The sequence below is a fragment of the Periplaneta americana genome, chromosome 16, assembly GCF_040183065.1.
Source record: "Periplaneta americana isolate PAMFEO1 chromosome 16, P.americana_PAMFEO1_priV1, whole genome shotgun sequence".
In the NCBI taxonomy this organism is placed as follows: Eukaryota; Metazoa; Arthropoda; class Insecta; order Blattodea; family Blattidae; genus Periplaneta; species Periplaneta americana.
In genome coordinates this window covers 158,263,676-158,276,475 of record NC_091132.1, presented here as the reverse complement: position 1 = coordinate 158,276,475, position 12,800 = coordinate 158,263,676, and the positions used below count along the sequence as shown (strand labels likewise).

General features: G+C 36.8%; 1 protein-coding gene across 6 annotated transcripts in view; it reads left to right on the top strand.

The window, feature by feature from the left end:
• Positions 1-12,800, top strand: part of LOC138691562 (gastrula zinc finger protein XlCGF57.1-like) — a 449,766-nt gene that overhangs the window by 10,385 nt on the left and 426,581 nt on the right. For 3 of the 6 annotated variants that reach the window (XM_069813634.1, XM_069813632.1, XM_069813633.1), the window contains exon 5: positions 287-6,157. The exons of the other annotated variants lie outside the window; for them this stretch is intronic. In XM_069813634.1, the coding sequence (XP_069669735.1) occupies positions 287-1,766 (1,480 nt within the window). In that variant the 3' untranslated portion in view covers positions 1,767-6,157. Of the gene's footprint in view, positions 1-286; positions 6,158-12,800 lie in introns of those variants that run through there. 6 annotated transcript variants of the gene reach the window in all.

Here is a 12,800-nt window from a genome sequence, read left to right as displayed (position 1 = left end):
ATATAAACGAAAAGCAGATGATTTTGGGAAGAGATATTTGTTAAAAATGAATGCTATCTAAGATTTGACAAACGTTGTGTAATCCTTATGAAATCTGTTGTAGAGCTGAGGACCAAATTGTTGAGAATTTTGATACTTTCAACATTACTCATGAATTATTTACAAGAATGAATATCTAATGGCACTGTACCTCCTGGTGAAATAGTTTTGATTTAAATATTCAGTAATAGAATGTGTATTACAGTAGTTGTGACTATTTAATAGACTTATAGTATATTTACTTCAGGATTGCAGCTACCAATGAGGGAAGTGTGTTATCAGAATTCGACAGTGTTGCACTTGAAGAGGACGGGACTTTGTGTGAGATTCCCAAGAATTCAGGTTACCCGGGAAAACCCGTGCGGACTCACGACGATGAAAAGCAATTGGAATTTAAATTGGCTAAAATATGTTCTTCGAATTCGGCAAAACTGAAGAAGAAACCTTTCAAATGCCAATTTTGTAGTAAGTGTTTCAAGGATTCTGACAACCTAAGAATACAGGATAACCTTCACTCAGGCGACAAGCCTTTTAAATGTGATATTTGTTGTAAGAGTTTCTCGTATTCTGGTAACGTAAGAAGACTTAATCTCCTGCACTGTAGTGAGAAAACCTTCAAATGTGATGTTTGCGGTAAGTGTTTTTCGTGTTCGAGTAACCTAAGAATTCATGACTGTTTGCACACAAACGAGAAACCGTTCATATGTGATGTTTGCGGTAAGTGTTTCTTCGTATCGGGTGCCCTGAAAAAGCATAGGCGCCGACACTCAGGCGAGAAGCCGTTCAAATGTGATGAATGCGGTAAATGTTTCTCCGTGTCGGGGGACCTGAAAACGCATAAGCGCCGGCACACGGGCGAGAAGCCTTTCGTGTGTGATGTTTGTGGCAATAGTTCCTCGTGTTCGAGTAACCTAACAAGACATGGACGCATGCACACAGGCGAGAAACCGTTCAAATGTGATGATTGCGGTAAGTGTTTCTCGTGTTCGAGTGTGCTAACAAGACATAAACGCATGCACACAGGCGAAAAACCGTTCAAATGTGATGTTTGCGGTAAGTGTTTCTCGTGTTCGAGTAAACTAAGAAGTCATGAATATTTGCACACTGGCGAGAAACTGTTTAAATGTGATGTTTGCGGTAAGTGTTTCTCGTGTTCGAGTAACCTAAGAAGTCATCAATATTTGCACACAAGCGAGAAACCGTTCAAATGTGATGTTTGCGGTAAGTGTTTCTCGGTATCGGGGGACCTGAAAAAGCATAAGCGCAGACACACAGGCGAGAAGCCGTTCAAATGTGATGTTTGTGGTAAGTGTTTCTCGGTATCGGGAGACTTGATAAAGCATAAGCGCCGACATACAGGCGAGAAGCCTTTCATATGTAATGTTTGTGGAAAAAGTTTCTCGTGTTCGAGTAACCTAAGAAATCATCAATATTTGCACACAGGCGACAAACCGTTCAAGTGTGATGTTTGTGGTAAGTGTTTCTCGTGTTCGAGAGACCTAAGAACTCATCAATATTTGCACACAAGTGACAAACCGTTCAAATGTGATGTTTGTGGTAAGTGTTTCTCGAGTACGAGTAGCCAAAGAAGACATAAACGCCTGCATACAGACGAGAAACCGTTCAAGTGCGATGTTTGTGGTAACTGTTTCTCGGATTCAAGTAGCCTAAGAAGACATAAACAACGGCACACAGGCGAGGAACCTTTCAAAAGCGCCCGAAATTAAATGATCTCCGCCAAAGAGGTGGTAAATGTTTCTATTGCTGCGTTCATGTTGATTGACTCTATGAGCAGAATAGTCTGAAAAGCCATGATCTCTTTCACATAGCCGAGACACTTTCTAAATCTGTTTCGCTAGTAGGCATAACTTAAGTACTCGTGTATTGCGGGATATGAGCAACAAACATTTCTAATGCGGTGTTTGTGGTAAGCGTTCTCGAGGTCTTGTAGGTTAAGAACCCATGAACGCGAGGTGACGTTCTATTCGGATATCTGTTTTACGAGTTTCTTTTTAAAGACTATTTAAATATTGTTTTAAAAATATTGACGAAAATATTTTGTAATGCGACGAATGAGGGATGTGTTCCTCTCACTCTTGTAACTTAAAATTTCATGGTGGCTAGAACACAGTAGGAAACTTTTAGGCGTGGTCCACAATAAACCTGGCAAGGAAACAAAAACGAGAATGTTTATACAGTTAAAATACATACCTTGAAGTTGAGCATTCACAACTAAGGATAAAGTTGATTCGTACGTTGAAATTTATTCTATCTGTTGCCATACTAAAGCTATTTTCTCGTATTTCTTGTCGCATATGGGGCCGTGACATATTATCTACTTCATCGTGTATAACTATTTCAGGAGTTCAGTAGAAACACTTTCATTATAATTCTACGTGTGTCAGACCGGACTACCACGTGATTTGAATTCTTAAGTATTCTGTGTCATAAATTTTGTACCTGATTAACCAACTTTTGTTTATGTTAACTGGCTTGTATTCGTGAAAGAACGCCATTGGTGAATTATGCACAAGTAACATCGGAATATGTTATATCGACTTTACATATCGTTATTGACATACTTATTGATATGCATTGTCTTTTGTGTGTATATTCTGAAAGCGGAAACAATTTTCTACAACCTGGTAAAACGGTTAAGTCAAATGGATTTATAGTGTTACCAAATGTCCTAAGTTCTTTTGAATCGAGCACACACAGAATAAAGGACTTTAGAATATTTAATAATTTATTTCTTACAAGCTACCACATGTTTACTTTCCATGCTTCCCTATTATAAAGGTCTAACTTGTATTTTAGCCATTTTATCACATACTTATGCCCTTTCCTTTTAAAACTTTAAGCACCAGGGTAAACAGTCCTATAGTTTAAGATCCATTTTGCATCCCTAATAATTTACGTTTCTCATTTATTTGGACATGAAAAAGATCTTGTGTTTAAATATACTCAATTTGGGTTCTAGTCGTAAAAGGGCTTAATTGCTGCTATTTTTGGAAATAATCAAGATAATTGTTAAATGATCAACATTACTTATTTTAGAAGAAATATAAACAAATAATATCCAGGAAAAACCTCTTAATTAAAAAACTATATAATTGACACCAATATCAATCTTTCTACTGATCTCCTGAAGAGTATAAAATTTTTACTTAAGAACTTTTTCCTCTCGGCCTCAGAATTTTGAATGCCACTTTCCTTGCACAGTATCGCTAATAGTATAAATAACAGATCAACCTTAATCAGGTGCTTTTGAGTTGAGTAGCATGAGGATCTACATAAGAGACACTGACCCAAACATGTACTGTAATCATCAAACCTAAACTCACAATCGTTCATTCATTTGTTCATAGTGTTCTGCCCAAGGTCAGATCTGTTTTTGCAAACCTAGTATTCTCCAATCTTTCCTATTTTCCGCCTTTCTCTTAGTCTCCGCTTTCAACTCATATGTCTTAATGTCGTCTATCATCTGAAGCTCCAGGTCAGATTCCTGTTGGGCAAACTTAGGCACATGTGGCAGTGTCCATGTTCCTTCCATTTCCATCTGATATAATGCCTAATGCTGCGTTCATTCTATGGAGTGTGTGTGCCAAGCATTTCCATACAAACACTGTCTGACTTTCTTAGTGCTACAGTTGTAGATTGAGCCGTGCTCGACATCGTAGCTGTCCATTTAGTACGTCGCTTCGCCGACAGAGTGCTCTGAGACGATATGTTATAGATAGCGCTACGAATTTCCTTCATTTTCTTATCCAAATTATCCTATGGGCCGGTTGTTTACGTCAGACGAAGAGAGAGGGAAAGCGAGTTTACTTGGCTACGCGCAGTTGTATGTAACTCACTCAGGAGTCCGAGCCCATATTGACGACATTACTCAGCAGCCAGGCCGTGTACCGACAGCTTCATTCAGGCAATCGACGTGCACTCGGGAAATAGAGCTCGAACTGTATTCTACATTGGTAACTTAAGTTCATCGTGATAGATTGTTCGAGAATAGTGTGTCATATACATACTAGGTTCAAAAAGTTCCCGGAATTTGCTATTATCATAGAAACAACGTACCTTAAACACTATTCCACAGCATTCCCTTCAAAATAGTTGCCTTCCGCAACAACACACTTTTGCCAACGCGTGTAGAGTTCCTGGAAGCAGGCTGGAAGCCATTTTGTGAAACCCGTCTTAGTGCTCTCGTCGCGTTTGCGATAACCTCTTCAGCATTGAATCTCCGTCCTTTCAGATGACTTTTCAGACGGGGAAACAGGAAGTAATCAGGTGGTGAGAGATCAGGAGAGTATGGTGGGTGATCCAAAGCAGTTATGTTGTGCCTGGCAAGAAAATTCTTTACAATAATTGCGCGATGAGCAGGTGCATTGTCATGCATAAGGAACCAGTTGTTTTCTACCCACTTTTCTGGACGTTTCCTTCTCACTGCGTCCAGGAGGCGACGGAAGATTTCTACGTACAATTCTTTCGTTACAGTACGACCTTCTGGAATGAACTCATGGTGGATGAGACCCTGAGAGTCGAAGAAAACTTCCAACATAACTTTGCCTTTGGAAGTGTCCCTAGGAAATTTTTGCTTCCGAGGAGATGTTTTCGATTTCCACTCAGATGACTGTCGTTTAGGGACTGGGTCGTACAAGTAGTACCAAGTTTCATCACCAGCAATAATTTTGTTTAAGAAATCACCATCTTCATCAGCCATACTGATCATGTCCCCAGCAAGAGTCATTCTTGTTTCTTTCTGTTCTGCCGACAACATTTTCGGAACTAACTTCTGAGACACGTAATGCATGTTGAGATGCTTGTGAAGAACATTGTGTACACTTCCGACTGATATTCCGACCTTTGCTGCTATCTCTTTTATGGTTTTAGGTCGGTCGTCCCTCACAACATTACGCACACGCTGAGCGATTGCTTCATTTGTTGCAGTTGTTGGTCGGCCGCTGCGTACGTCATCTTTGATGCTATCGCGGCCACCAGAAAAGCGTTTATGCCAGGCATACACTTGAGCTGCTTCGCCATATGCTTCTTCCAACAATCTTAATGTCTCTGCAGGAGTTTTGTGTATCAAAACACAGAACTTGATGTTTGTACGTTGCTCTGTGGACATAATTACAAAATGCGACGAACAAACAAAACACTATGATAAACAATTGCCTACAACTCAAAACCAACTATCGCCATTATCAACACACTTAAAGAAAATGACATCATGAATGTTACCAACAAAACAAATGTATAATATCCCTTGTTATATATTAATACGAAAAATGGTAGTAAAATTCCGGGAACTTTTTGAACCTAGTAGTATTACACCTGACTATTTACGAATTATATGAAACCTTGTTTGAAATATATTTTGGGATTTAGTGCGGCAACAAGTTGTATCAGATTTGTTATCATCGGAGTAGGCAAATTTGGGTTCTGATATTATTCTCATTTTTGGTTGTATGTGTTTGAGATATTGTGGTGGATCGTGTATGGAAATCACTCGCTGATGATACGTCTTGGGTTAAGTAATTGCGATTACGCGAAGTGATGTAATTGTGATATGTGACGTTGTATTGTATTGGGGGATTACGTGATGAGATATAATTTGATATGTGAGGTAGTATTGATGTTCCAAGACAGTTTGGGTGATAGCGTAGTGATTACGATCTCTTGGCTTACATCGTATTAGACGCTGTAATGAACTAGAATAGTATGGGCCTCATTTATCTATTCTAGTACTTGCTACGCCATTGGTTATTATTGGTTTCCACGCCGGTATTCAGGAATCGAGTGAATTGACTTTCCGTTGCTATTCAAACAATCATTGGTATTTGAAATTATCGTCGGTTACTTATCATATATCGTATATATATATATATATATCTCTTGGCCATTGTTTTATTGTAAAGTACAGAGATTGTTGTTAGTGCTATCTGCACAGTTTATGTGAGACATATGTGAAATAGGTAATTTATATAGTGATCAGTCATGTGACGGTTTGTACTGGGTAAATTCTTTGTGTTATACTGAGTTCATGTGTACGTTGAGTTTGGTTAATCAGATTTTATGTTATCTGTAATCGAATGGGCCATGTGTTATGAGTTAGTGTACTGACTGGGCGTTCATGTTGAGGTTTGTATCTTGTTGGATATATATATATATATATATATATATATATATATATATATATATATATATATATATATATATATTGAGAGAATGTTTCAATGACTAAATGATTAATAGGTTAGTAATTGATTATTGAGAAATGGGCGTATTAGATTGTATTACGACCTATAAGTATGTTCACCGAGTATAGTTAAAGTCTTCACGATTCAGTCATTGCTTTGGTAGTTATTCAGATTAACTTGTGATATTTTCATTCACTTAATTTCATACCTATATGTTATTGCATTCATCATTCATGTAATACTGTTATCCATTATTTGTTAATTATATCTGTTATACAAATTCACACTATTTATTTCTAAAAGTCTTCCACTGCGCACATCCAATCATTCAATGTACCATCCACTTGGCGAATAACAGCCGCTATAAGAAGTAGAGGAGGAGTGCATGATCGTACACCACCTCACCTCCACAAGATCTTTGGGTGATGTATGTATGTATTTAATGTATTTATTTACACTGCAAGTGGGCAAGCACCCGGTGTGGTATACACAATAAAATTACAATACACAATACAATTATATACAGAATATAATAAGAATACACAATACAATTTAACACAATAATTACAATCAATAATAATACATAGAATAACATAATTAATAAGTAAACCTAATTTTACAATACAACGTACAAGTATAGATTTGGAATAATATTCTGGGGAAATGCCACAGATAGTAACAGTATATTTCTATTACAAAAATGAGTAATTAGAATAATAGTAGGTGCCAAATCTAGGGAATCGTGTACGACTATTTTAAAAAAACTACAAATAATGCCCATGGCTTGTCAGTATATCTTTTCATTAATAATCTTCCTCGTATGCAATCGTGAAAACTTCGTAACTAATTCAACAGTTCATAGCATAAATACACGTCAAAAAATGACTTTCATACTCCATCGGCAAGTCTATCGTGCTATCAAAAAGGAGTGCGTTATATGGCAGTAAAAATTTTTAATAGCCTCCCTATCGGAATAAAAAATTAATCTCAAATCATAAAATTATTTAGGGTCAAATTAAAGAAGTACCTAATTTCTCACGCCTTCTATTCTGTACCGTAGGTAAATTCATGATATTCAGTAACACTTCATGACATTGATACTAAAACTATGTATTGTACTAATAGACTATATTGTAAATCTCGTCTGTATATATTTCATCTAGACTGTGACTGTAAATTAAGACTTTATAATAGTATTAAGTTTTTTTTACTTTTTCAATATTCTGGCTATAAAGCAATGTATGAATACCATGGAATGTTAATAAATACAATACGATACAATACAATACATATGTATAGGCCCTACATAAGTTTCACATTGGTACTGATAATAATCTTTCACTTTACTCTTATCTCACTCACTGTAGTGGCACTATGACGCATTTCACTGATCTTTAGGACACATTTCACTGACACTCTATAACACATTTCACTGACATTATAGAACACATTTCATTGACACTATAAATTATCACTGATCGGAATTATTTACTGCACTGTAAAACCATAACTTCACTGACTCACCTCGATTCACTGATACAACAGCTCAAATAAGACAAATAATTAGACCCTTATGGATACTTTTAAACAGAACTACATTTAAGCTAAACATTTCTAGTCTAAGACCCTCTTACACGCTATTTTTAAATAATTTACACTTCAAACCAAGGGAGTAACTCGTCAGGCTAAATAAATACATGTCACCTTAAAGAATTAAATGTTAAATGTCACCTTAATTTTAATTTATACTTTATACACAACTTTTTAAGTTATTCTTGAATCTCCTTAAGGAAGGACAGCTGCAGGTAGGTCATTCCAATCATTATAGTTGTATTTAAAAATGAGAGTTAACCTCCATCCGTTTTCTGTTTCCTAATTTGATTTTAAAATCATAATCGCTCCTACTATAGTACGTTAGCTTCTTTAACCAAGCCGTTATGTCTACCCATGCTCTCTGACTTACATGTGCTCTATACAATGATGTTATTCTAGTTTTCCTAAGTCCGTTTTCCAAAGTTTCCCATTTTTTATTGTATCGTTCCCATCTTCTCTTTTACCTTTAACAAATTAGCTGCCCTATACTGGATTCTTTCTAAGGAATTTATCTGATATAATGTATAGGGATCCCAACATGTAGTTCCGTATTCCAACAATGGTTGCACTAATGTTAAATATGCTATTTCCCTCGATTTGGGGCTAGTCTTTTTCAAGATTCTCATAATAAAGTGAAGTGCCCTCCATGCCTTACCCGTAACATATCAACATGCTCTCCCCAAGAAAGTTTGGATGATGCAAGGACGAAACAGCTGATCACCTAGTTCGGGCACGAATAGGCATCTATGATCTTTTTGCTTCATTTGCCAGTCAAGGGTCGTGAGAGTGTGGACACAACTGACGTCATTTGTTGCAGAACAATCGCACAGACCAGCTCACAAGTTATATACTCCCTAGCCATTTTGTTCTCAGTATCCACTCCTGCTTGGGTTTTCTTACAGTCGAGTGTTATTTGTGGCTTGAAATTGTCTTCCTTTGAATAAGACTTGTCATGATGCTGTGATGGCAGTAGTACAGCAGTCTCTTTTTTTTTTCCTTGGATTATAGAATGTCAGACAAATGACCATGACCTCAAAAATAGACGAAAAACGTCTTTTCCTTTCCCTTTTGTGAACGGTTGGGAATGCCAACATTTTTTTTTTTTTTCCTTGCCAATGAGGGCTAGGTTTTGAGTCCAAATGTTCTCTATAAAATTAAATCTTGTCAAGAAGTTGTCTGTTGTTACTCTTCGTCCTCTACCCTAGAGAGCTAATATGACGTCTTTGACAATTCTGATTCCTTGGTTCTTGTCTGTTCTCTGGAGATAGGGTGACCAGACGTCCTCTTTTGTCCGGACATGTCCTCCCTTTTATGTCTTTGTTCGGGGTTTGGGCGAGTTTTTAAAAAATCAACAAATGTCCGCTTTTTCCGTAACTTGCATGTCTAATATTTTGAAATCACCTGATTTGACGCATTTTTCAAGTAATTTTCCTGTAGGTGGCAGCATCAACAGAATATACTCTTTGCTAACGATTATAACTCTCTTTGAATACAAAGTATATTAAATTCACATTTTGTTCGGTCTTTTTACGTATTTTGATAATAATTATAGTTTCTTTTGTTTTCATAAAGAACTGTATTTTAATTTTGTGCGAGATCGTGCGTATTTGCTTCCTTTTCGCACAAACCAATATGCGGTAAGTGCAACGAGTTAGAAAGAGAGAGATATAGAGTGGTCATTGCGCCGCCATGTTTGAAGAAAATTGAACGACCGTCGGTAATGAACTTATGCGCCCAAAACAAAGTGGACGTGGTGATAACTGACATTAGAATCGTCAGCTGTCTTAATTTCGTTTGCATAAATCAGTTAAACTGAAGTGGAAAAACCTAGCATTTCGTCAAATACGTGCTAGGAACTTAATCTAAACTTATCCACGCTAAATATAAAACACTTGAGCTATTCCTAGAAGGAATGCTTAAAAGAATAACTTAAGCAAAATTCTCATGTAGTATGACAAGAAGTCCTAGCAAATATACTGAAGAAAATATTAATATTCCTAGGTTCTTTTAAATGCGACCTGCAAGATTGCCTATAAAATGAACGAGTATGATTCGGATGATTTTATTAAATTGCTTTTCCAGTCTCTACACATTGCAAAACTATTTACTACACCATAAGATATAGAATGAAAGTAGGCCCTGTCTGTAGTAAACAACCTTTACCTCCAAGCTTGTAACGTGGGTGAAATATGACAAAAAACTTGTTACAGTAAAGTATAATTATTATCGAAATGTGAACGTGAGGCCAACTGCCGGCTGGTCTGTCTGGGCCTGTCAAGGGCTGTGGCACCACAGATAATTATTAGTGTATAATTGAGCACCCACGTACAATAATGGGGTAAGTAGTTACGAATTATTACCCCATTATTGCACGTGGGTGCTCAATTATGTTCTTTCATGTCCTTCTAGTCAAAATACTAACAACAATACGACCTACCCCAGAGTTTTGCGTTATTTTGGATGCGAGTGTCGAAATACAATTTTAATATTTGATTGCTATTACTAGGTTTGAAACGGAATTGTAGCGGTTTTATCCGTATTTAGTTTAACTTTATTACTAGTGAACCATTTATTTGATTAATCGTTTGTCTTCTAAATAGGCCTACTTCTTATAAGCTGCAGCTCATCGTCTTCTTGTATAAGCAGTAAGAACAGAAGGAGCAGAAATAAAGGATGCCGGTGTCGAAATACAGTTTTAATATTGTATTGCTATTTGTTTTTCACTGGGTCTGAAACGGAATTGTATTGGTTTTATCCGTATTTAGTTTAAGTACATTACCAGTGAACCATTTATTTTGTTTATGCCGGGCGTTGTTACACATTTATGCATGAAAAAAATGCTGCTAATTAACAAAACTATGGACTTAACTTCATAAAATTTACATGACATATGATATATCAGTTGTGTTTTTCCTTTTGACATTGCAGTTATATGCAGCACACACAACAGGCATGTTTTTTCTTAGTTTTTTTGGGCCTCTTACCTCCGTTATACAACATTGTAAGCAGACGAATTTTTACAAAGGTGGGTGCTTATCTCAGATCTGCCGTGTTTCGCGGTGGCACCGCAAAGAGCGCTGTACAGGACAACATGACCACTCTATAGTCTTCTCTTTGTAACTCGTTGGGTAAGTGTGAAATACCACATTCAGTATTCCCAACGTAACACACATAACAATTTCCCTCTTCTTACCGCTTAAGCGCCATATTCATTTTACTGCTTTAGGCTTTTAACATATTATTTTTAGAGACGTTTAACATAGTAATAGTTATAAATTGGAAACTTACCACTGCAATTTCACCTAAATTGCACTGGTAATTATTGTTTTTAAATATTTGCAAAAATTAAGTAAACTCTACAACACCACAAAAGTTACTGCATTTGTAATGCAAGTAACATTAAGGATTCCAGATGCCGATGTTATTACTGCAATATGTTATATATATATATATATATATATATATATATATAATATTGTTAAAATATTAAAATGAAAAATAAATCATTACATAACCTTACCGTTTGTTTTAAGTTCGCATTTATAGACTGGTGGGGAGGCGGGGAAGGCAGACGTATATCACGGCGTGCTGGAATATAGTAAACACAGCAAACATTTTATAGCAAAAATTTGAAGATAGATACAGTATTTTTGTTTTTAAAAGTTGCCGTCATTGAACAGAAACCAAGATGGAGATTTCATTGCAACTAATTATAAATTCCTCTTTCAGGTATGTAATAAACGATCTTCGCACAAAATAATGTACGATACACGAGCGGTATGTTTGTTTTCATGTTCTCGGAAATTAAAAAAGCTCAACTACGTTTCGCTTTTTCAGTCTTTTCCTCGAACATGAAAACATCAACATACCGCTCTTGTAACGCATATTACTATTGTATTATTAAGTTCTATCGTAAGTATACTATAATAAAATAGATATTGACATACTTTTAAGTACAAATCTAAACTACTTCTTCTTCTTCTTCTTTTATATAGGTCGTAACCTGTTTTTCTTCACGCTTTATCCTGGAGATTCACTAGATGTTGATTGCAGACCATCTTTCCATCTTTGTTGCGGCCTTCCTATACCTCTTCTTTCTAGGGGTTTCATGTCCATGACTATTTTTTCTATTCTATCATTCCTCATTCTTGTAACATGATTATTCCATTCCTTTTTTTCTTCCTTTCACAAATTTATTAATTTCTATTACTTCACATTGGTCTCTTACTTCCTTATTTCTCACCCTATCTCTTCTCGTCTTCCCTATAATCGATCTTAATGTATTCATTTCTACTGTTGTATACAGGGTGTTTCAAAAATACGGGGCATAATTTCAGGTATGTATTTCCCGCACGTAGACAATCAAAATAGTTCATTACAACATGTGTCCGGAAATGCTTTATTTCCGAGTTATGATCTTCACAACATTGAAATTCACCGGAACGTTTTTCTTTCCGCAGGTCGTTGCCGTCAAAGGAGACATTAAGGGGGCACTCTGACAGTTCATTCCGAGGCGTAGGTTACATTCAGTGTTGTGTAGGCGTTAGAGTATGCGACATGTATTCAAATCAAGAGCTTGCAGAGATACACTTCATATACGGTAAGGCAGACGGCATTGCTGCGCTGGCTCGTCGTTTGTACCAGGAGAGGTACCCACAGCGACAGTGTCCAGATCGGAAGACATTTGTACGTCTCCATTACCGTCTGTGCAAGTATGGAAAATTTAACTCTCCTGGTTTGGAAAGGGGACGACCAAGATCTACAACTCCAGAAGTACAGGAGGAGATTCTGGAGGCTGTGAACATGACTCCTTCTATTAGCACATGAAGGGTAGCGTTGCAAGTCAATGTTCCTCATACGACTGTCTGGAGACTGTTGAAAGAGTGTCAATTATATCCTTATCATTTGCAACGTGTACAGGCCCTGTCACCAGCAGATTACCCTGCACGAGTTAGGTTCTGTCAGTGG